This window comes from Poecilia formosa, unplaced genomic scaffold, assembly GCF_000485575.1.
Source record: "Poecilia formosa unplaced genomic scaffold, Poecilia_formosa-5.1.2 Scaffold7, whole genome shotgun sequence".
Classification (NCBI taxonomy): Eukaryota; Metazoa; Chordata; class Actinopteri; order Cyprinodontiformes; family Poeciliidae; genus Poecilia; species Poecilia formosa.
The window spans coordinates 1,267,336-1,289,769 of NW_006799946.1; the positions used below are offsets into that span (position 1 = coordinate 1,267,336).

General features: G+C 38.9%; 2 protein-coding genes across 4 annotated transcripts; both read right to left on the bottom strand.

The window, feature by feature from the left end:
- Positions 1-854: 854 nt before the first annotated feature.
- On the bottom strand, positions 855-7,558 carry arf2b (ARF GTPase 2b). 2 transcript variants are annotated; one of them, XM_016681114.1, is made up of 6 exons: positions 7,450-7,532; positions 7,197-7,322; positions 5,051-5,208; positions 4,518-4,628; positions 3,086-3,210; positions 855-2,713 (listed from the first exon to the last, which is right to left on the bottom strand). In XM_016681114.1, exons 3-6 carry the CDS (start codon positions 5,196-5,198, stop codon positions 2,552-2,554), a joined length of 546 nt encoding a protein of 181 aa, XP_016536600.1. In that variant the 5' UTR covers positions 5,199-5,208; positions 7,197-7,322; positions 7,450-7,532; the 3' UTR covers positions 855-2,551. The 2 variants fall into 2 exon arrangements, with proteins under 2 accessions (XP_016536600.1, XP_007570904.1); XM_007570842.2 differs by lacking the exon at positions 7,197-7,322 and having other exon boundaries at positions 7,450-7,558.
- Positions 7,559-9,642: 2,084 nt separating this feature from the next.
- Positions 9,643-21,798, bottom strand: map3k14b (mitogen-activated protein kinase kinase kinase 14b). Of its 2 annotated transcripts, none has more exons than XM_016681108.1 (15): positions 21,686-21,798; positions 20,193-20,434; positions 19,021-19,096; positions 17,773-18,439; positions 16,672-16,806; positions 16,451-16,580; positions 16,243-16,371; positions 15,189-15,269; positions 14,076-14,239; positions 13,831-13,981; positions 12,826-13,374; positions 12,208-12,305; positions 12,007-12,127; positions 11,809-11,909; positions 9,643-11,207 (listed from the first exon to the last, which is right to left on the bottom strand). In XM_016681108.1, exons 2-15 carry the CDS (start codon positions 20,428-20,430, stop codon positions 11,043-11,045), a joined length of 2,805 nt encoding a protein of 934 aa, XP_016536594.1. In that variant the 5' UTR covers positions 20,431-20,434; positions 21,686-21,798; the 3' UTR covers positions 9,643-11,042. The 2 variants fall into 2 exon arrangements, with proteins under 2 accessions (XP_016536594.1, XP_007570934.2); XM_007570872.2 differs by having other exon boundaries at positions 15,189-15,293.
- Between the last annotated feature and the right edge of the window lie 636 nt (positions 21,799-22,434).

A 22,434-nucleotide genomic window follows, 5' to 3' on the forward strand; every position in this document is an offset into this window, starting at 1 on the left:
TTATTTGGTTTTGTCTGGTTTGTTGAAAACTAGCTATAAAGGATATTGCTGAGATTTTAATCTGAAAAAAAAAAACCTATTGAAATCAAAATTTAAATGGTAAACAACACAGGTGCAGATTTATGTGATTATTTCAGCAAGCAGTAAAAGCAATGTAGCTTTGGGAAAAGTGAATAATTTCAAGAGCAAGAAGCAAGTCAGTAATTCATAAATGCATGGACAAACTTTTCAGGCTGATGTGGCGTTTACCTTCACAATTGTGTTTCTTAAATTCTTGTTGAAAGATCTATGCATTGCTCAAAAATCTGTAGAAAAAAAAAAGTAAATGTTTCAAAGTAAAACTGTCAAATATGTAGAAACTGGATTGGCTCGTAGACTGAGTTGAAAAAAAAAAATTAAAGTCTGATTTATAGATGAGATTTAAGTGGCTTAGCCAACAAAAATCAAGTACTTGTCAGAAAATGTGTTGTAAAATTGAGAATGAAGCAAACCTTCAAGCATATATAAACCAATTTATATTAATTCCAAAATATGACTTAGTCCCTTTTTATACTTAAAATACAGACATTTATTTTCCTTTTAAGGTGTAAATATATAAAAGCCTGAATTTGAATTGAAAGATCCAAATTGAGGATTTATTAGAATTCAACAGCTTCAGCAAATTTTTGAAATTTGACTTAATGATTATGTGCGTTTCCTTTAGCAATGTGTAACTGACAAAGTATAAAGTAAAACTTATCCATTTATTGCAATTCTCCACTTAGTTGGAAAACTAGAGGGCTGTTGTGGGGTGGAAGGGAAATACATTTACCACCGTTTTAAAAAAAATAAAAACCAGAGTTGTCTTTGAGTTTGGATCAAATCATGTTTATTAATGTGTTCAGCAAATCCCCACAGAAACAGTTTACAGGGGAACTTACAGATTTACAATCTTTCTTGACAGAAGTGCCAGCTTTAACCCCCATGGTTCAACACTGAGGACGCCTGCTGAGTCTCAGCACCAGGTAACTGCACACCGATTCCCCTCAACAGGTCTGCCACCGAGTCCTTCCAGCTCGCTGCCAACAAAGGAGGAAGAGGAGGAGGACTGGTGTTGCACTCCTCAATCTTTTAAGTATGCAGCAACACAAATGAGGAGTATTAGCCTGTAAACACCCAGACATTCCAGCCATTTTTCCTTTCTTCTTGTCTAGACTGTTCACAGTTAAAGAGCCTTCATTTTTGGTGCCAATCCTTCATCCCGACTTCGAAAGCTAAAACAGCTGGATGCTTTCAGGTTTCAAAGAAAAACCGTCAACCGTTGGTGAAGAAAAGAAAAAAGAAAAATCAGGTCAGGCCCTCAGAGATGCTCTTACTACGTCCATGTTCAGGATTTGTCATACTGCTCAAATGCATTTGGTTCAGCAGTCATTGTACAATATAAATGCTAAAACTAATGACAGAAAAAACAAACATGTAACATCTCTTAAAGGAATAATGTGAAGCTCCTGTTCTCAGGCTTAAGTACGAGTGTGAGAACGCCATCAGAATGATTCATCAGACTCAAAAGATCCAATTTACTCCGGGGAATTAAAAGGAGGGCTACCGAGGGAGCAGAAAAGACGTGGGCTGCATACGTAAACTGACAGAATTTGACTTTTATTTGAAGATTGTTGGCTTGCCTTGTGCTTCGGGGAGAAAGTTAGTGTCCACTGGCGAGCCATCAATAGGAATAATCTGCTATATTTCCAATATAATAATAATAAAACAAACAGCATGATTTTCAAATGACACCAGAATGATCGAGGATGAACTGCTTTTTTTTCCCCGCGTTTTCAAACTCTGCTTTTTTTTTTCTTTTGATTTTGCTTTGACCTGATACAGGTTAAGATGCAATTTACTGAATCTCTTACTGGTGGGTTTCAAAATCAAGGAGGTTAAAATTAACATTTAGCATTCGATCTACACTGGGTGAGCGTTTCTACTTATCACAGATCAGACTAAAGGGAGGAGAGCTTACACCCTTGCTCTTTCTTTGCCGTATGAAAACCATGCTTCCTCTGCGGAGTTAGGGTGGGGAGAAGGGGGCCGTGCAAGACTGAGAGTGGGGGTAGGCCGAGCGGGGAGGAGGCTGACGTCGGTGGATGGAGAAAGGTCTTGAAAACCGGACTGCTGATTCCACAGGAGGTGTGTAAAAGGCACGCCAGGGTTACTCCCAGTCCCAGCCGACACACACACAAAGACGCCTTCATGCCCACACACACACTCGCTGAACACACACTCATTCGCTCTTGTACACACACACCACCCGCAAACACACACACAGACACAGACACAAGCAGCACAGGCTCGAGCCCCGAGAGCACAGACGGAAGAGGAGAAAGCAGGAAGGAAGTTCTCGAAAGAAAAGAGCCGGGTCGGTCCGGGGAAAGGGGGTAGAGATGGAGCAGAGGGGTCCGGGGTCCGGTGCTGCAGCGGTGTCAAAACAGAAAAAAATAAAATAAAATAAAAATAAACCACAAACAAAGAAGAAAAAAAAAGGAAAAACAAAACAAAAAACTGGTGGAATGGATCATTTCTGGTTCTTCAGCTGGTTGGAGAGCCAGTCCAGGCCCTCGTAGAGACCGTCTCCGCTGGTGGCGCAGGTGGCCTGGATGTACCAGCTGCGCTGACGCAGAGCGTGTAGGCCCAGCTTGTCTGTGATCTCTGCAGCGTTCATGGCGTTGGGGAGATCCTGGAGGAAGGAATGCAGATGGTGATCTATAAGCTTCTCTGGCTTCTACTGCTGGAAAACTTTGTACATTTGAACCAATATCTATGTTTATTCTGATGAATTAATAACTCCTACTTAGTTTCTTTTAAATAATTTTATGACTACTCTAACCATCTGAGTCTAACAGTTTTCCAACTCGGTTCATGCAACTTGTATTTAAAGAGAATCTGAGATCAAACAATTTCATAATGCTTCTTTTTCAAAACGTTTGTGGCTTCAAATTCTGCAGCCGAGCGGAAAATACACTTATTTTCGAAGAACGTGTGGAATCACCTCATCTGATTGTCAAAGGAACATGAAAGCGCATCAGAGAACCAAAAATGTGACTCTTACCTGTTTATTTGCAAAAACAAGCAGCACAGCGTCTCTCAGTTCGTCCTCAGCCAGCATTCTGGACAGCTCCTCCCTCGCCTCGTTCACCCTCTCCCTGTCGTTGCTGTCCACCACGAAAATAAGCCCTGCAGAAACAAGCAACGTCTATCTGAGAGGATATCAACCTTCTTGAAACTTTGCCAACACATTCTGGCTGCACCATATCAAAACAGTCATTTGCAATATAAATATCACATTCACTGATACTACGATGACAAAATGTTTATGATATATTGTGGGGAACCTCAACATATCTCTTTCGCATTTTCTCATTTATGACCAGACTGCACAGCCACTTCAAAGAGTTTGTTACATTAATAATTAACTTCAGTTTGGTTATAACTCCCTGGGATTTAATAACCAAAACTCATTTCAGGATAACACTGAGGAGCTTGAAATGCAAACATACCTACTGTGCTGCCAAGTAAAGCAATACTTGGGTGACAAATAAAGCAAATAACTCAAACCGATGATAAAATATTTAGATGAATCTGGAGAGAGCTCTCAGATCAGTAAATGACAAACATAACAGCAGCTGCATAACACTCGATTGTGCTCTTCAAAGTAGAAAAATGAAGCAAAATATATTTCACTAAAAGGTTCAAACTATATTAATTTAAATAAGTGTAGGAAAGCCTGAGCTGACCATTGCAGCACCTTGTATAAACATAGATACTTTCTGGAGTCACAAGAAAAGCAAAATGTCTAACAACTGTGGTAATTACATACAATTTGTTATTAATACGGTTATCCAACCCACTGCTTCCCTTTTAACAGATAGAGGATACTGTTATGTCTGCGATCTGAGACAGTCATTTGATATGCGGCAGGTTCAGTTAAAGAGACGGAGCGTTCCAGCCTCAGGACTTACAGGCAGAACAGGGGAAGGTAACCCAGGTAACTGCCAACATTGTGCTTGCCCACTTTTAAATCTATAAATTGGAACAATTTAAATCACTCAGAGTTTTAAGGAATAAGAGCTTTGCAACTACTACCCAACAAATGAACTAAACCTTAGATAGAGCAAAACCACTTTTAAACAAATATTTCAAGCAGTCCATTGACCAGCGAGGACTAAAGTGATCTAACTCTCTTTAATCATGACTTTAACTTTCTGGTACATAAAAAAAATCTTCATCAAGATGCCAAACCTACACAAGTAATTTGTTGTTTTTTCTAGGAAAACAACTAAACGGCAATCACCCTCTACAGTCCGTAGCATTTCCTGATGAATTAGATTTCAGGAAAGGGAGGAGTCAAACAATACATCCTTTCAGAATGGAACAATGGAGCATGAGTCACTGGTTCACTTGCTTTAAAATCATCTTCTATGCACCAACAAGGCCACCTATAGGCAGAAGTGAACACAGTCGGGTTTGAAGTCACCCCTCACCTTGAGTGTTCTGGAAGTAGTGGCGCCACAGCGGCCTGATTTTGTCCTGACCGCCCACATCCCACACCGTGAAGCTGATGTTCTTGTATTCTACCGTTTCAACGTTAAAACCTGCAGGAGGAAGAAAAGGCACTGATGAGTCACAGGCTGAAGGGTCTTTGAAAAAAAGTCAAGGTCCTGAAAGTTGAGGATAAACTTGTTCCACATAAACCTCGAAATTCCACCTGCACGCAGTTTAACATTTCTGAAATGTAAATTACACAAATACTACCAGAGTCAGTAATAGTCTGAAACAAGTCAAGGACTAAACAATTTTATCTAAAACCAGTGACCTTAAATGCAGAGACACTTATGTGATTTCAAACAAGAACTTACATTATATTCAGTTCTTTAAACTGGCACAAAAACTGTTAAAACATGCAAGACCTTAATTTTGTTACTTACAATTATATCATGATCCATAATCTAGGCACCTCAAAAACATTTTATCTGTACATCCAGGTAAAAAGAGATATATATAAAAAAATCCTTACCAATAGTGGGAATGGTGGTGACTATCTCTCCAAGCTTCAGTTTATATAGGATTGTTGTTTTTCCAGCAGCATCAAGGCCAACCATTAAAATTCTCATCTCCTTTTTGCCGAACAGGCCCTTGAATAAGCTTGCAAATACATTCCCCATGTTGGCAAAGCTGAAAAATAGGAGAGAAAAACCGTTAGGGGGTGAAACATCTTTAAGCACCGGATAACATCTTTAAGTGTACGGATAAGAGCAGGAATTAAGTAAAATGTAAAGGGTGCATTCTGTTCCACAAAGAGGAAATTATGGAAAAATAAGAGGAATGACTTAAAGTACTTCTGCTAGAACAGAAACGACCAGCATGGGGAATCACATTTCTGGTTTCACCAAAATCTGTTTTCACAAATAACAGCAAAAAAACAAAACAAAACAAAAAAACCTAGTTTGATGAACTGGACACGTGTAAGATTTTTTTAGAGAACATACAAACAAGAAATGAACACTTCTTTGATTTTTATATATCTTTTCAATCAAAAACATTTCACTGCCATGAATACCAAATCCATACACAATGGGTAAGTATACCTTTGTTTAAGAATAGATAATGGAAGGAGGTACAGACAGAAGCCTAACCTATTGTAACTTTTAAAAAAATGTTACTGCAAATTTACTGATTGATAATCAGGTTCTACAGTCAAGCATCTAAAATAATCTCCCAGTTATGTCTGCATTTGGAAGACTCCCTCAAACAAAGTCACAAGAGTCAGCTGAATCACTACAGCACCAAGAAAAACAAAACAAAAGACGGAATTCAATGCAAAACTTTAATATTTAGAGCTGATAATAAAACGGCTTCTAGAAATCAAGAGAACTCAGCATAATTTATGTCGTTTTGGCAATACACCTCAAGATGTAATACAAAAATAAAAATAAAAAAAATAGAATACTGTCAACCTTTTACAGCCAAAAACTCATTAAAAACTTATGAAATGAGTCAAAATAAGTCTTCAAAAAATGCTCTGCAGAACCAAGAAGCTTGGTGTGCTGAAAGAAGCTTATCTATAAAAATTTATTAGAACCAGACAGAACCTATTCTCACACCTACTTAACATTTTGATCCAGTAGCACATTAAGGATGCGAGGATGAGGTTTAAGGAGTAAGGAAGCAAAGTTGCATCAGACTGTAGTCTTCTGAACATCACCCATGAGCAGGTTACTTAAGCTACAATAAAAGAAAAGTGATGAACATTTCATTTTTCTGTCCCCGATTCATCTTCATTTTAAGGAAAGATCTGATCTTTCCTAAGGCATACTGCAATGATGAACCTTTCAATTTCGGCCAAACAAACCACTTAAGTTTCCTTACAAACTTTTAAACTCTTCCATATACTTAAAACTTATGTTTTTAGGGACACATAAAACAAAAATCTAGTGATCTGACATCTCTGCACACTTGTCATTAGTCCCCTAAAAAATGTAATTATTTTACGAACATACCTGTTCCTCAAGTGACTTACTGTGTTGTAAAATAAAGTGGAATTTTACTGAAAGAAAAGTCAACATAAGATCTGAAATGGCAAAGGTTTAGACAAATTTTTTTCCCCTGATTATCTTTGACCAATTTGTCGGCTTTTGTTCAAATCCACAGCTAATCAACAATTCTACAATATTTCCTTACTCAATTGTTAAAATCAGTTTATTTCGCCGCTTTTTTTTTTATTATCTGAAGGTATATACAAATGCTTGTACCGCACTTAAGACAACAAAACGGGATCTGAGCAAAACTAAAACAGATTTTATAGGCCGCTACACTGATCGAGCTTTCGTTCACCCGGATAAGCTTAATAGCTAACGAGCTACTTGATAAGAAAGGCCTGTTCTAACTGGTAAACCTGGTATTAGTAACACGCATAATATTAAAATTTCTAGTTTTAGTTATTTGTTTATAGCTCGACCTCAAACTAAACAAACGTTTACGAGTGGCAGGATGGACAAGAATAAAAACACAGTTAAATCTAAAGTAAACGGAGTGTAGTTTTAGCCACGTTAGCTTCATCAAGGGCGGATGCTTTGGCTAGCCGCTAACTGGATTCGTTGACAATTTAAAACGTAGCGGATTTTGACACACGACAACACACAACGAAGGTTTACAACACTCACATAGTTTTAACAAACGTAGTTACAACCGAAGCCCAGTTCGGTAAAAGGAACCGCAGTGGCTGCTTTTAGCTCGGCCGTGACAGGAACTGCTGTCGCGCTAGCTGCCGTTAGCGAACTGCCGCGTCACTGCTCAGAGAACACCGTGACGTCACTCCAAACGCCGCTCAAATCGATCAGTTCGGACATTAAGACTTCTAACACACAGATTGCAACATTAAAGTACAAAAATAAACGTCTTTTAGTCAGTTATTACCTTTACAGAGACGACAACCCGATCTTTGCGTTATCTTTCACTGTCACTCCAAAATGGCGTTTTGCGCAACCAGGGAGACACCGGCGTACTTCCCACTTTGAAGCCACGACCAATCGCAGCGCAAATAGTGTAACTGATAACCCGCCTTGGTTATCCAATGGTCCAATCAGGGCGGCGGCACATCCTTGTGCGCACAGTGTACAAAATGTCGAGGAAGTCATACCTATATGGCAAGCTAATGTACCATAGAATACATAAAAGCACACATGCATACTTTACATTTTCTTTGTCCATATGCTTCCTAAATCCAAGATGTAATTCATATAAAATCAGCATTTTATAAAATATGGGCTAGTTTTAGGAGCGAGTTTTATAACAATAAAATCATGACTATGATTTCAGTGCATAAGAAATACCATTTTTTAAGAAAACACAAATGTGCCTTTTGGGTCAAAGAACATTTTTGAATCTGTTATGTGTAGCTGACATATTCACTTTACATTTAAAATAAAATAACCCCTAAGTGCACTCAATCCAGCTGGTTCTGAATAAGCATCTTGCCGGCGTCAATCAGTCAATCAGAAGTCAATCAGACTTTAGTCTGATTGACTTCTTGCTGAAAGCACTGGTACACAATGTTAGAACGTTTACTGGGTATAAGTTTTCTTTTAGATTTCTTAAAAAGAATTATATTAGACATTTTTAACAAGAAAATATTAAAGGGGTAAAATTGTCAGTAATCAAGCCTTTTTATTCTAAATTAGAAGTGAGTTCTAGTGGGTATCTGAAGCCACTAGATGCATGTATAGGAAAAGAAATGTCCTTTCTGACCTGGAAGAACTTAATCAGAAAAAGTTACCATACAAGTCTAGCCTGGTCTTTAAGTACTAAAAACAACAACATAAAAACAAACTCTGGTGACCTAGTTCTTTTTTAAAAACATACCTTATTTATTTATAATTAAAATGTCATGCATGTCTATGACAATTGTTATTCTGTCAAAAGCAGGACTCAGCATTAGAACAGTGGATTGATTATATGTTACAACAATCTACCATACTTGGCCTAACGAGTCATTCCAGTTTTAGGACAGACACTCCTAAAGTTGATGATCTAATAGGCCACATTGCCAATTTGACGTTGTAACTTCCTGATGCTTATTACTGTGTTCAGAGTCATTCTGAAAGAGATTCTGTGAAAATCTGCAAATGGTTTTGACATTACAGCACCAGTACATAAAGTTCTGCATGTTTGCTTTTGAGGCTAAGAAACCTCTGGTGGAGAATACCTTTAGACAGTTAATATTTATCCTCAAGTCACAGAGTTTAAGTTGAACTCACACAATAACTGCCAATTTGACTAATAATACAGCAAATAAAAAAAAATAAAAAAAAAACATTAAAAAGGATCACAAGATGGAAAGTGTTGCCATGAATCACAGAGATTAAAAAAAAAACTAGCTAAAAAACATCTGGTGTATTTGAAAGTCACAGAGGTCAGCTAAAGGTTGTTAAATGAACTCAAGATCACCAACAGTGGCAGGAATGAAAATAACAGCAACAACAATAACAAAAATCACCAAGGTGGTTTTAAATAACAACAAAACAAGAATAGTATACTAATAGCATACCGCCAGAAAGTTTCCGTACTTTTACAGATTGATGAAGACATAAAAAAAAACAAGAATTCCCTTTAATTTGTGATTAGAAAATTTACTTTAAACTCCCTTTAATTAAAGATGTAATATTTCAAACAAGGTGAAATTTTCCAAAATGGTATTTATGACCAAACATCAATCTTGGGTAAAGAACTGCTTTATATTTTCTGTATTTTCTTTTTCCATTGATAAATCAGCTAAAATACTGGATATCTTCATAACATCTTTAACCATGTTTAGTATAAGCATAATAGTATTCCAGTACTATTACGCTTACTATGGAAGAAGCTGCTTTGGTAAATCAGTTAGTCATAATTTTAAATAAGTTAAGTTTGGAATAATATCTGAGCAATTGTTTTCTCATGATGTAAATATCTTCTTAAAAATTAAGTCATGTTCTGTTCATCTAAAATCTAAATCTCACTGTGCTCAATGGTAACACTCTTCCATTTCAGGTTTTAAATCCTGATAATATCACGGAAACCATGTGACAAGCCACATGATCACATGTGAAACACTTCCTGACACGTAAGAGATCGAAAGCTTTGCTTGTTTATTAGAGCTGTAAACATTTACAATGTGCTATATGCGCAGATGTCTGGGCAAACATTTAAAGCATTGGTCAAGTGTAAGAACGCATCTGAACAAAGCAATGACTCGGAAACGCAGCAAAAAGCAATATTTCAGTTTTACAGATAGAAGCAACGCAGAAAAAAAAGTGCATTTTCCTCACGTCTTAAAGCCTCGAGGAAAACGCTGATAAAATTCATGATCTAAATCCTAAAACTTGGGTTTGACCAGCAAAGAGAACTCGCAGAGCAGCTGAGAACTAGTTTTGTTTCCAGTTGTAAACCTGACGGGAATGAAAAAAAAAAAAAGAAGTTAAGGAGCTAAAGCAAGAAAATAATCTAAACAAACAACCAAGGTGTCAACTGTTCCCCTATTTGTTCACAGTTTACAGACACTTTGACTGGAAAAATGACATTTGTGCAGCTATGTAAATAGTCAGTTGTGTTGCTGCACAAACGAGGACAAGGCAATAATCTATAAGTTAGAATATTTACTGCTGAATAATAGAAACACATTTAAAAAATAATAATACTGCATATTAGGAACACCAACAGTAGGTGGGAAATTCTCAGACAAACATACTTGTACAGATATAAAATTTCTAAATTAATGTGTTCTATAATATATCTACGGTTTTCAAAAGGTCTTTAGTTGGACGTTGCCTTAGCTTTTTTTTTGAAACTGCAAACGTCCTGGATTTTTAGCACGACAGACAGACGCAAAACAAAGTGAGCAGCAGCACTGCTGGTGAGAGAGGTCACAGGTGAAAACGAATCAGAGTTCGCAAACGGATTAGAGGAAACAATGTGTTTGAAACGCCCATCTTAAACCAACTCTGAAAGACATCAAATGTAAGGCACAAAATCATTTGTTTCATTTAAAGAGCCAAAGGCATCAGCTACAGATAATCACAACTGGACATTGAGGCCTGGGAACACAAAGCCTGGTCTGGTGAATATCTGCTGAGTGTGCAGAAAGGTGTTTGAACAGCGAGAATCCTCCGTGGGCCTCGTTGCCTTGTGGCAACAAGCCAGTCCTGCTGCAGCAGGACGTTGTAAGGAAAGTCTTTTGTTCCAACAGTGCAAATATATTTTTTCTGTTTACTAGCCACACTCCTCCTGGAGTTTTCCCATCATCATATTCCCACAGCACGGTGTCATCATAAAGCTTATGAGAGTTTCATCGCATGTCAGCCACCTCCGCACATTGTGAAGATCAGAATGAAGAAGTTCAGAGGTCCCAGGTCACAACAATGTGACACTCCTTCAAGTTCTGAGCGTTTTGAGTTCTCGTGCTTTTTGTTTTTTCTCTCTCTCCCTCTCTTTTTTGCAACAAAATTAGCTTAACTGACTACTAAATGTCAGTTTCATTCTCTGAGCTCCAGCTTGCCGTCTTGGACTCTCCAGCTCCAGCGCTGACATCTGTCAGGAGCAGGAACGCAGCGGAACCACGATCCTGATTCACTGATCTCTTCCTCGAAGGACACCGTCTTTCTGTCCAGAGTCTCCAAAGTGAAGGTTTTCGCTGAGATCTGAGAGACACATGGGAGGATTTGTGAGGATCGAGGACAAGCTGAGGTGTCAACAGCTCAACAACCTGGAAACATGAACTGTACTCTAAGAGCATCTTCCAGTTGGACGCAAAAATAATTAAGCCCCATTTCTTGGAAGAATTTGAAACTGTTCAGGTATTAGCAATAAATAAATGACGATTTCATTCAAATTAAACAATAAATCCTCCTTTAATTGGCAACCGCTTTCTTAAAATTATACAACCCCCTGAATAAAATTGAACACACATCGTTATGTTGATGTTTCATTCCATGCAAGAAAGATGTTTCAGTCAATAAGAGAGATCATAAGCACTCGACAGACTGCAAAAGACGTACAGTCAGACTTGCTGGCAGCATACTGAGCTTTCAAGTTTTCACACTACAAGACAGATATTAAATTCTGAAGGCCGCCATGACAAACGTCCAAGATTTGCACCACTACTGACCCAAATGCACAAGAATAATCAGGTCCAATCTGATCATATCTAAATGAATAAGCCAGAGACTCTCATATGAACATATGCTGAGAGGATGTTGAACCTCTCAGCATATGTTCATACCTGAAACAGCAGGTTCATACCTGATCGCTGATTCCTATGGCAACATGACCCACTTTGACTTCCCGCCGTTCTTTGATCCTAAAACACTTCCCTTGAAGGTCCTCTATCCAAATGTCAACACCTGGAATTTGTCAGTTTTTTTTATTTATTTATTTTTAATTCAACCAACCAGTTCAATAGTGTGCAAATATAATACAAGACTTTTACAGTGAAGTTACCCTCAAAGCATCGTGGCGATATTTGATCGGCTGAAGGTATCCACACCAACTGTCCACCGGAGTGACTGTTGCAGGAAGAAAACACTCCAGAACTGAGGTCATCAGATGAATGTTCTGAGTCCTTAAATATACAAAGATATTCTTAAAAATTGCCTTAGTGGCGACTTCTTCGTCGTCTGCTGTAAGTACGACTTTGTGCACCTCATCTATGTGCGACGTGTCCGAGCAGCTGAAGCAAGACGGAGGTTCATCTCGAGGTTCTGGGGATGGAGTCTGGACTGTGGTCCCTACAGGAACATCTGAAAAGAACATTTTACAGTGAAAAGAACATTTTACAGTGAGGAGTTAAGAGTTAAAACCAGGAGTTATTCTTTATCTTTCTTAGCGAAGACAGGGTTAGATATTATGACTGAATACAGTAAATATGTCTTTTATTTTTATAACTAATTTAGACTCTGAAGTAGTAAAAACATCCCATTCAGCACTTGAAAAAGTAATATGGTTATATAACAACATAACATTGGAAAACATTGTTAAACTGAGTTGTTGTTTTACACATGATCTCAACCTCCTACTACATTGTTTAATCAAGAACAGCTGTGGGGTGTCAAATTCAATTTAGAAAACCAGTTTTGAATAATCTGTCCAATGAGAATATACTTTTTTTAACTATACTCCCATCCGAATACTATATTACAGACATAAAACTTTCAACATTGCTGTCACTGTTTGGGATGCTTTCTTTGGCCAAATATCTGCTCAAGAAGTCAAATGTTTTGCCATTTTTGACAAATTATTAACAGATGCTTCTATGGTCACCATCTCTGAGATATTCCAGCTCCTCTTCTGAACCCCATGGAGCTTCATCTGCCTGCAGGCCTCTCCGCAGCAAAGGGAAAAGGCCTCTGAGCGTACGTAGATACTCAGTGGAGCCAGAGGAATCCCACTCTTCATCCTCCTCCTCCCAGTCTCCCTCATAGTCCTTATCGACTCTCAGCCACTTCTCCTGAATGCACTCCTCTTCCACAGCCATGTATATGTCCACCTCTGACTCAGAGCCGGTCTCCAACTCCTCGTCGTAATCATCTTGCAGGGACTTCGGATGGGAGTTCCACTCCCCTGTTCTGAGATCTGTCTCTGCGATGTCACCTGTCCTGTCAGCCGTGTCCTCGTCCACTGCTACTGTCCTCCAAGGGCTCACCCAAAACACAGCTGGGTCTGAGGAAATGGCTTGGGATGATGATGATGATGATGAGGAGGAGGAGGATGATGATGATGGTTCTTTGGGGAAAAAGAGTCTGTCTTCCCATTGGCCATGATGCAACTTCTCACAAGCGGCTTTGATGGAGGAAGAGCTCAAACCTCCAACTGTATGAAAAAATATCGCTATGAAGTTAAGGTTGCTTTCAACCAGTTCCTGATCTGATTACTTGAACATTTAATGTTACTAACCAAAACATAGTATAGGTTTAACATTACCAAATGCTAACTAGCCAGTTTACAAATAAAAGGTAAAAACTAAGAGTAGAATGGGTAAGCGCTACAACCTAACTAATCCCAAACTATCACATAGACAATGATTAAAGCTAACAGCTACTTTGGATCAAGCTAACCGTTTCCCAGAATAAAACCAAAATTTACTATCAATTCAGATACCTGCAACTTTGAGTTAACAGGCACCCAGAACAGCTACTCAGAGTTAAGATATTTTTCTCAGAATCAATCTCACAGTGACTCAATCAACTACTCCAAGTCGAGCTAACAGTCAAAGTCAAACTTTGATAGAATCCCATCTGTCATAAAGTTACAATGTAACGTGTGAACCTGCTCTGAGGGCTTTGGTAGCTTTTCTCCTGAGGCCCTTAGCCGACGCTCGTCTGTCTGGGTCCTTCCGAAGCCCAGCCCTAAACACGTTGGCTGTGAAGTTGTTACAGTTGGACGGCACCTCCCACAAAGGTGGAGGCTCGTTGACAATCTGTGACAAAAACGCAACAAGAACCACGATTATTGATTTTCGTCTACGTTTGTCCAGTCCAGTTTGAAAGTAACACTAAAGAAGACATTCTGACCTGGAGACACAGAGGATGGGAATAGTAGCGTGTCCACGGCTGGCACCCATTGAGCATATGCAGCAGCATACAACAGCTGCTCCACACATCTGCCTTGGAGCACACTTGATCTCCTCGAGCCACCTCCGGGGCCATGTGAGTCTCTGTGCCAGCAAAGGCTGCTCCTGCAAATACAAAAACAACAACAGCAAAAAAAAAAACAAGAACTGAAGTTGTATTTCATAATTAATATTTATCGATTTAGTGTGAATTTATACTGCCATACATTTCTTTGACACTGCATTGGCTCCAAAATAAAATATGTTTGACTTTTTTTTTCCTATTGCACATGAAAATAGCATGACCTGCACACTGACTTATAATGAAATATTAAATATATTTCACCAACACAATAAGGGAACAAGGTTTATTTATTTATTCTTTTGGTTGAGGTTTGCTCCAAATGTTTGTAGTAACCTTAGGAAAGAGGTAACTCCCTGACCCAAAAAGCCCAGTCATTTTTCAGGTGAAACAATTTCTAAAATGTGTTCAGACAAGTTCATATTTTCTGTTTCTTTTTTCTGATTGACACCACTGTAGTGAAAGTAAAACGTACTGAGAGGAAGTTGCTTTGGGTGTGTTTCCACTGCAGAACCCATGGCTAAACCAGGCAAAAGACACTAAAACCACCACAGGAAATAGCCAAAAATTAGCCAAAAAACAGAGAGAAAGGTAGGATGTTTTGGAAACTCCCTCAACTGAAGTTGGAGCTTTATATATTTGATGTGTGATGATTATTATTCTTGATCATTTGTTTATGGCATTTGACTAAAAGTAATGTCGGTTGCTTGTTTCACAGTTGGCATGTGGAAATGTACAACATAATTGTAATCATAAAATTGCACAAAACGTAGCTGCAAATTGAGATAAGATATCGAAATAGCACGACTTTCTGCAGAATTCTGCAAAATGTGATAATATTTGAAAAGTATGTATAGTAAATTGAAAGTCACCATTGTTCCGACTCTTTCTTTCAATAATTTATTGTTTGTGCGAGCAGTGCTCTAGTCTAGACCACTTCAGCAATGCAAATTTACGTCTCAGCTTTCTGCAGACGTTTCAGCGTCAGCTCACCTCTAAATGCTTTAGTGCTCCGTCTGTTGTCATCCAACATCTCTGAGAGACCAAAGTCACAGAGGAACGTGTCTCTGCAGTCTGCAGACAGCAGCACATTGTCAGCTGGAATAAAATCAACACACGGGATTCAGTGTGGCAGCCCGTTTGCATTAGGCACTCTTTGTGAAACATAGACTCAGGAGCAGGAGGCTGTCGGTGACGGTCAGAGTAATGGGTACACGGAGGTTTCCTGCTGCTGCAGAAGCGACATTTCAAGTCATAATCTCCTGAAATAAATCACAAACTTGTGGTTTCACTTTATCCGTTCTCATCTTCAACTACACCGTGAAAGTGGAAACGGTGAAATCCTCTCAGGAGGGATTACTAGGAGAGGTGTCTACCAGCTTTATTGTTGACAACCTTCAGACTCTTATCACCACAGAAAGTGAACAATCACTGGTCACACGACAAAGATAGTTGCTATTGTTATATGTCGTTTTCAGAAATGACAGTTTGGACTATGCTGATACTGACTGATTCCTTGCGCTGATCCTTACTAAAGCTGTCGCTGAAAAATGATGAACCGCTCTTATTAATGCCGAGATGTATTCTCCCCACCAGGATTTTTGATTTCCAATTCATCTCGTGATTTTAAAACAAATAAAAATACATCAAAACCTTCAGCTGCATCAAAAACAAAGAAAAATACGTTACAAACAATAGATTCTTGGCTGTTTTGGGATTTTTGCTCAAGACGAAGGAAATCTCCACAAATCAGCCCTATTTAGTTGTTGAGTTTTCTGTTTATATTTTCAAAATATTGATCTATAAAGACAAGTTATTCTGGATTTATTTCTGTGAGATGAAGACTAACTCAAACTAAATTAGATACAGAGCTTTTACCTCTGGATGTAAGATCTGAACGCTGGCAATGATACAGTGGTTAAAAAAAAAAAAAAAAAAAAAAAAAATATATATATATATATATATATATAAATTTCCTGCCCAAAAATATCATCCTTGATTCAATAAAATCATAGATTATGTTTTTGAGACTTGTACAGAAACGCACCTTTGACATCCAGGTGAACCACCTTTTTGTGGTGCAGGTGCTCAAGAGCCCCTAGTGTCTGATGAAGGTAATGCAGGGCTAAATCTTCGGGGAGGCAGGTAATCTCCTTTAGAAGCTGGGCCAAGCAAGCTGGAAAAGTTTGGCAAGTCGTGTCCATCCTTTCTGACCAGAACAAAAGCACTTTTGAACAGATCGTAGTTCGGCTTACCTGGTTTTAGGTCCATGAAGAGCACGACGTTCAGCCCATCTCTCACCGCTCCAAACAGCTCCACAACTCGAGGAGAGTTGAGGGCGCTCCATGTCTTCACCTCCTCACTGCTGAAGTGACTCAGGGGAATCTGATTGGACCACAACATGGACAAGTTTCAGCTTTTTAGCCAACCCAAAAGACTTCGTGGAGTTTGACCCTCGGTCGATTTCTGTCCTGACCCTTTTGGCAGCGCATTTAAAGCCACTGCTTTTGTCCCGAACACAAAACACGTCGCCGTACGAGCCGTTCTGGATGTGATGAAGAACAAAGTACTCCTCTCCCTCTCTGTACTGAAAGCTGTTGGGGTGTAGGAGCTAAAAGAAGGAACATAACAGAAATGTTAAGTACCAAAACTCCAAGAGAACCATGCTCGATGCATGTAGTGCATATTTTGGATGGTCATTTTGAAAGGTAATGTAACAATAACTTGAAGGTTATTTTTCAAAACATATAGTTAATATAATTGAAACCTTCTCAGAAACTGTGTACAGAACGTATGTAATAAAAGTATCTATTTTCTGTCTGGAGGTTCCTAAATAGTGTGAGTTCCTAATTCATTCTGTGTCTCCCTTCAGTCAAAAAGAAGCTAAACTAGAGGAAAGCTTTGGGCTTAAGCTTGTTAGATGCATCTTACAAGCCTCAGACACGATTGATCACTAACCAGTCAATTTATGGTTTTTCAAGGAAGATATGGATTTGATAAAAATCCCTTTTCTGACTCAAGGGGAACATCAATATAATATGTGGATGATTATGTAATGTGAGAAATTACAGTGTGTCTGGATATTGTTTTAAACAGAAAAGAGATTGTTCATAAAAAATAAAACTTTTCTTAAAGAAAAAGTGTCCTGTCTTTTCGAAAACACATATAATCATTACTTCTGTTTTTGGTGGCATTTGTGTTATGAATTGATGACTGGGTTTGGGATTCCAAATAAAAAATGTCCTTACTTGTTGTCAGTGTTCTTCTGTGCTCAATGCTTTTTTTTTTTTTTTTTTTTTTAGCTCACTTCTTTTTCTCATGTTTATATTTTGTTTTGTACATATTTCTATGCAATGTTGGACATTGAAGTAAATCTAACTGCCATGAAATGCAAGCCCCAACAAAAACTCTAAATATAATGTTTAAAAGGTTAAGCAACAATATGGCGATTCTTGAGTAACAAGGTTTTTTTTTAATTTTATTTTTTTAAACTGTGCAATTATTTTGTTCTACTACGAGTTTACAGTCATGTCAATACTGACACAATGAAAAAGAAACTAATAAATGTTTATCTTACATGATGGAATATAAGTCCTTCATTGGCAGGTTTGGTGGTTGTCCAGGTATCCAGAATCTGTTTTATTGAGTTGTTAATGAAAGTTGAAAGGAAGAGTTTTGGTATCTGCATCACTCTGCCTTTCAGCTCATCAAACTCCGAGTCACTGTCGTTAAACCCGAAAGTCGCCTGAGACAAGTCTGAAATTTCCTGCAAGCTTTCCAGAAACTCCGAGGAGTCGGAGTCCCAATTCGAGCGAAAACCAGAGACGTGCATCAAGTCAGAGGTCGGATCAGAAATGTTTGATTCTAATCCAGGCTGATCAGATTCACTGCAGCGAGACGACTCTGACTCGCTCTCGTGACTGAAAGCAGATTCACAGTCACAGTCCGAGCCGCCTCTGTCATCAGAGCCGGACAAGTCGTCCGTCTGTCCAGACATGCGGGAGTCCGGCAGGCGGCAGGAGTCGGTGAACTGAGGAGGTGGTGGTATGATCCCAGTCGTCTTCAGCCAATCGACCTCCTGCACCCACAAACCCTGGATGACCGGAGGCTCCCCTCCCTCCTCCTGCCCCCTCGGTCGGCCTCGAGTCTTCCTGCGCTGTTTCCTGTGGAGGTGTTGATGAAACACTTCATCTAAATCTTCATATTCTGTGTCGGATATTAAAGCAGCATCCTCACTAAAAGATCTGAAGACAGGAGGGAACATTCATCACTTGTTTAAGATGAATTTTTTTGATTCTGTTCCAATATTACAGCATATTTTCGTCTGCAAATCAGGTTTTCCCTCTCGCTCTCTCTGGCACATTAAAGAGATTGGTGGCATTTAAATATCAAACAAAAACTTTAGAACATCTTGCAGATTTTTTTAATGTATTTTTTTATGTAGACAATGACAGGCAGAAACTTTTCCAACTTGAAATAAATTAGACAATTCTAATATTTTTAAAAGAACAGTGAGATGGAAAATATCTGACAGTGACTTTGGCTTCAGCTTCAAACTCTGACTTATTCATCAATATCAGCTAATTAGGGTGTAGAATCACTTATGTTTATGAGCATCCTGACAAAGTACGTAACAGAAGGAGTCTGAGGCCTGATCTCCTGCTGCAACATGACTCATCCTCCACAAACAAACCTGTAGAAACACCTTCTTCATTTTCTGCATGAGATCATTCAGTTGTACCTAACTGTGATGTCATCAGTGGCGAACCTCAGAAACCTGGTGAGAGGTTTTTTTCCCCCAGAGCAGGTCAGAGGGCGTGCATACCTGTGCTTCTGGAGGAGGTGAGATCGCGGGCAGGGATTCTGAGTGTTGGACGGGCTGAACTCTTGAAAGTCCTCTCCTAAAAACAGAAAACGATTTTTTGGCTTTTTGCATGTTTATATAAGCTTATACGAGTCATTTCACCTCGTCGTAACTTAAAGCTTAATTGAAGCAAAACATTGGCAGCCGTGGGTGTCAGGCAAATTGCCAGCAGTTCTAGTTTTAGCTTTCTGTGGTGGGACAACTGAAACATTCAACAGAGAATTTTGTCTGTTGAGGACATTAATCCATAAAAGAGTCAAACAGGAGGCCGACTCCTTCTTAGACATTTTAATTAATAGCTGTAATAATCTTCTAGCGTAGAACTCACACTAAAAATGTACATACATGAAGAGCCTGTTTAATATAATGTCACAGCATTTCAGTTGAATTTCAATTTAGACTTTGACTAGGCCCCTCCAAAACTTTATCTTGTTTTCTTTAGTCTCACAGAGGTTGACTTCTTTGCGACCATTGTCCTGCTTTTTGAAACTGATGGAGGAGTTCATGGTACCAACAATTACCGCAAGTCATCTAGGTCCGGGAGCAGATGCAATAAGATATACATGTTTCAAAATGTTCTACTTTTGTCTCGTCGGTCCACGGAATATTTTCCCCAAATGTCCCTTTGTGACCAAATGGATTTGTCATCTTAGAGAAATTTTGTTTGGCCTTCCATTCCAGGGAAGGTTCCCCACTATTCCATGTTTTCTCAACCAAAGTGCCTCAAAAGGACACAGAAAGCGACTCTGTCCAAATTGGTGTATATGAGTGACTTTTGTTGTCATCTATTCTTTAATTTCTTTCTGTTGGTGGATATTGTGTTGCTGTCTGATATTTGTCAACTGACTTCATGTTGACATAAATGTTCCATCCGGGTGATTTCTTCATTTGACAGGTTTGGCAGTAATCAGTTCTGGGTGTGGCTTGTACAACAAAAAAAAATAAATAAAAATAAATCAGAATTCATTCATTATCGAATAAGTTGAGTAATATTCCACATAAGGTCAGGTTGGTTTGGATAGCTTTTATCACTTAAATAGTGCCACTAAGTGAAAACTGCTGTTTCTGTTAACCTTGTCTGAAATTAAAAATCTTTCTGACGATCTGAAGCATTTGTGTTTCTATGTTCTTACTCTCAGCTTGTGCCACTATGGACACACGAGGAATCCCCTCCAGGCCATTTGTTATCACGTGTTTGGCGGTGCCATGCTGCATCACACGAGTCAGATGTGGACCTATGGCCTGAACCAGTGACTCCGCTTCTTCCTCACATCCTTGGCTGCTCTCTTCTTTGCCCAGAAAAGAGATCTCAGAGCCACCGGTAACAATGGTGAATGGTGTGTTGGAGTTCAACATCCGGGGAATGGCCATCTCTCTGTAACAGTCAGAGCGCATTTATGAAGTGAAAAAACTAGAGGAAATTGGAGAAATTGTTTGTTTGTTGTTTTTTTTAATTAGATCAGACTAGACTAATATTAATATCTCTGCATTCAGATTTCAGATTTTAATCCCTAAATGCTGATGTCTAATCTCTTTTTCCCCCCTCTGGACATGAGGTTTAAAGTGTAAGAATGGCCTCGCTTCAGATGTACAGATAATCCAATATTAGATCAATCTGGCCAAAGAACATAATTCCAGAAGTCTTAAGTCTGAACATTGTTGTTTTTGTTGTTGTTCTATTTGCACACATTCAAGAAAAGTCAAACTTGCACCATCTCAGATTGGACAGACATACGCTTTCATATTGACAGTTCTGACAGCTTGCTGTGTCCTATGATGACATCTTAGAGTTTTTGGAGATTTCTTTTTAACATCTTGCATCCTGATTTTAGGGCAAACTCTCTTGGATCCCCAGATCTGGGCATGGTGTCAGTTGTTTTCACACCTGTACATTTATTAAGCTTTTTATTCTTTTCTTCCCCCTTCCCTCCCCCTCCCCAATTGTATTTTACTTCAGTGGTTTTAGGTTGTGATATTTTTGAGAAAATTGAACGTTTTTGTAAAATGCTAAGTCCAAAAAAAGCGCCTGGTTACTGGGTCCAGTAGAGTTAAGGTCCTGTTTAATAAGCAAACATTTTTTTCTGGTTTGACATTAAGGTTATTGAATTCCCACAATATCTCACCCCCTCATCATTTAGTCATAATAGAGACAGATTTGCAATTGGACGGCGCTTTAATGTTGTGGTATGCGGGGCGTGAATGAACGGACACCGGTCAGATTGGGTATAAATAGCTCCGAAAGGCAGCTACATGCCTTCCACCGGGCCGTCCAGCTGTCAGAGTCTCTCTTCCTGAGCGCTCACCATGTCGACAGCAAACACAGACAGATCAAAACACACACACACACACACACACGCACACACACACACACACACACACACACCCCACTCATAAAAGAGTGCTGATGCGGAGGGCACATGGGTGGCTGCAGTTTGATCAAATCAGAGTGTCAAACAGATGGAAATCAACAGGTGTGTGGCTTGACCTGACGATAAACTCCACAGCTGAGATAATACGGATTAAACAAATTCTCTAGGAAATACAAAGAACCGAAGCAGCTTCAAAAACATTTTGAACTCCGTTTGAAATGATTTTTAACTGATCTAAACAGAGAAATGTACATTACCTCAGAATAAAAGACAGGTTGTTGCAGATTTCAGGTCAAATCCAATGAGCCAAAAAGACTTCTCAGTCTAAGTTTGTCCTGTGTCAAGTATATAAGAGCTTCCTGAGAGTAACCTACCGGCTTTCTGCCCACGCAGGTCCTTCTGATTGGCCCTTCATGTGTTTGACTTATGAGTACCCCCCCCCCACACACACAAACACACACACACACACACACACACACACACACACACACATATACACACATGCACACACACCCACACTCATATCAACACAGCAGTTTCCAAATGCTCTGGATTAAATCTGCGTATGCCCTCAGTGGCACTCGGAGCGTGCTGGATATGTTGTTTCTGTCAGAGGAGGAGAAATAGCTCAGATCATTCACTTGAAAACAAATCTAAACCTATTCTCACCTGATTTCACACCATTGTCATAAAAAAAAAACAAGCTAAACCCTTGTACCCTTAGTTTACTACTAAAATTGAAATATTCAACCTTATATTTGATTCATATTTCAGAACAAGTTTTAGAAAAACATTAATTCCGTTTTCTTCCATGGTGAAGATTGGAAGACATTATAAGATCTCCTTGTCGCTACGATTCAAAATCACATGCCTAAAAATCTCAGTTTGAAAAAGTCACAATTGGATACAAAACAAACAGAAATTACAGAAAACGTCTTTCAATATTTCAAATTTTAATTATAGAAAAAAGTAATTTGACTCTTGGCTTTTATTTTAACGTAAAATA

Excerpts from the sequence above, each read along its gene's own strand:
- arf2b (XM_007570842.2), bottom strand. The coding sequence starts at position 5,198 with ATGGGGAATGTATTTGCAAGCTTATTCAAGGGCCTGTTCGGCAAAAAG. Across the intron at positions 4,629-5,050 it reads CACCACCATTCCCACTATTG|GTTTTAACGTTGAAACGGTA; the intron begins GTAAGGATTTTT and ends TTCCTCCTGCAG. Across the intron at positions 2,714-3,085 it reads TTGTTTTTGCAAATAAACAG|GATCTCCCCAACGCCATGAA; the intron begins GTAAGAGTCACA and ends TCCTTCCTCCAG.
- map3k14b (XM_007570872.2), bottom strand. The coding sequence starts at position 20,430 with ATGGCCATTCCCCGGATGTTGAACTCCAACACACCATTCACCATTGTT. Across the intron at positions 18,440-19,020 it reads CACCTCCTCCAGAAGCACAG|ATCTTTTAGTGAGGATGCTG; the intron begins GTATGCACGCCC and ends TCCTGTCTTCAG. Across the intron at positions 13,375-13,830 it reads TACCAAAGCCCTCAGAGCAG|TTGGAGGTTTGAGCTCTTCC; the intron begins GTTCACACGTTA and ends TTTTTCATACAG.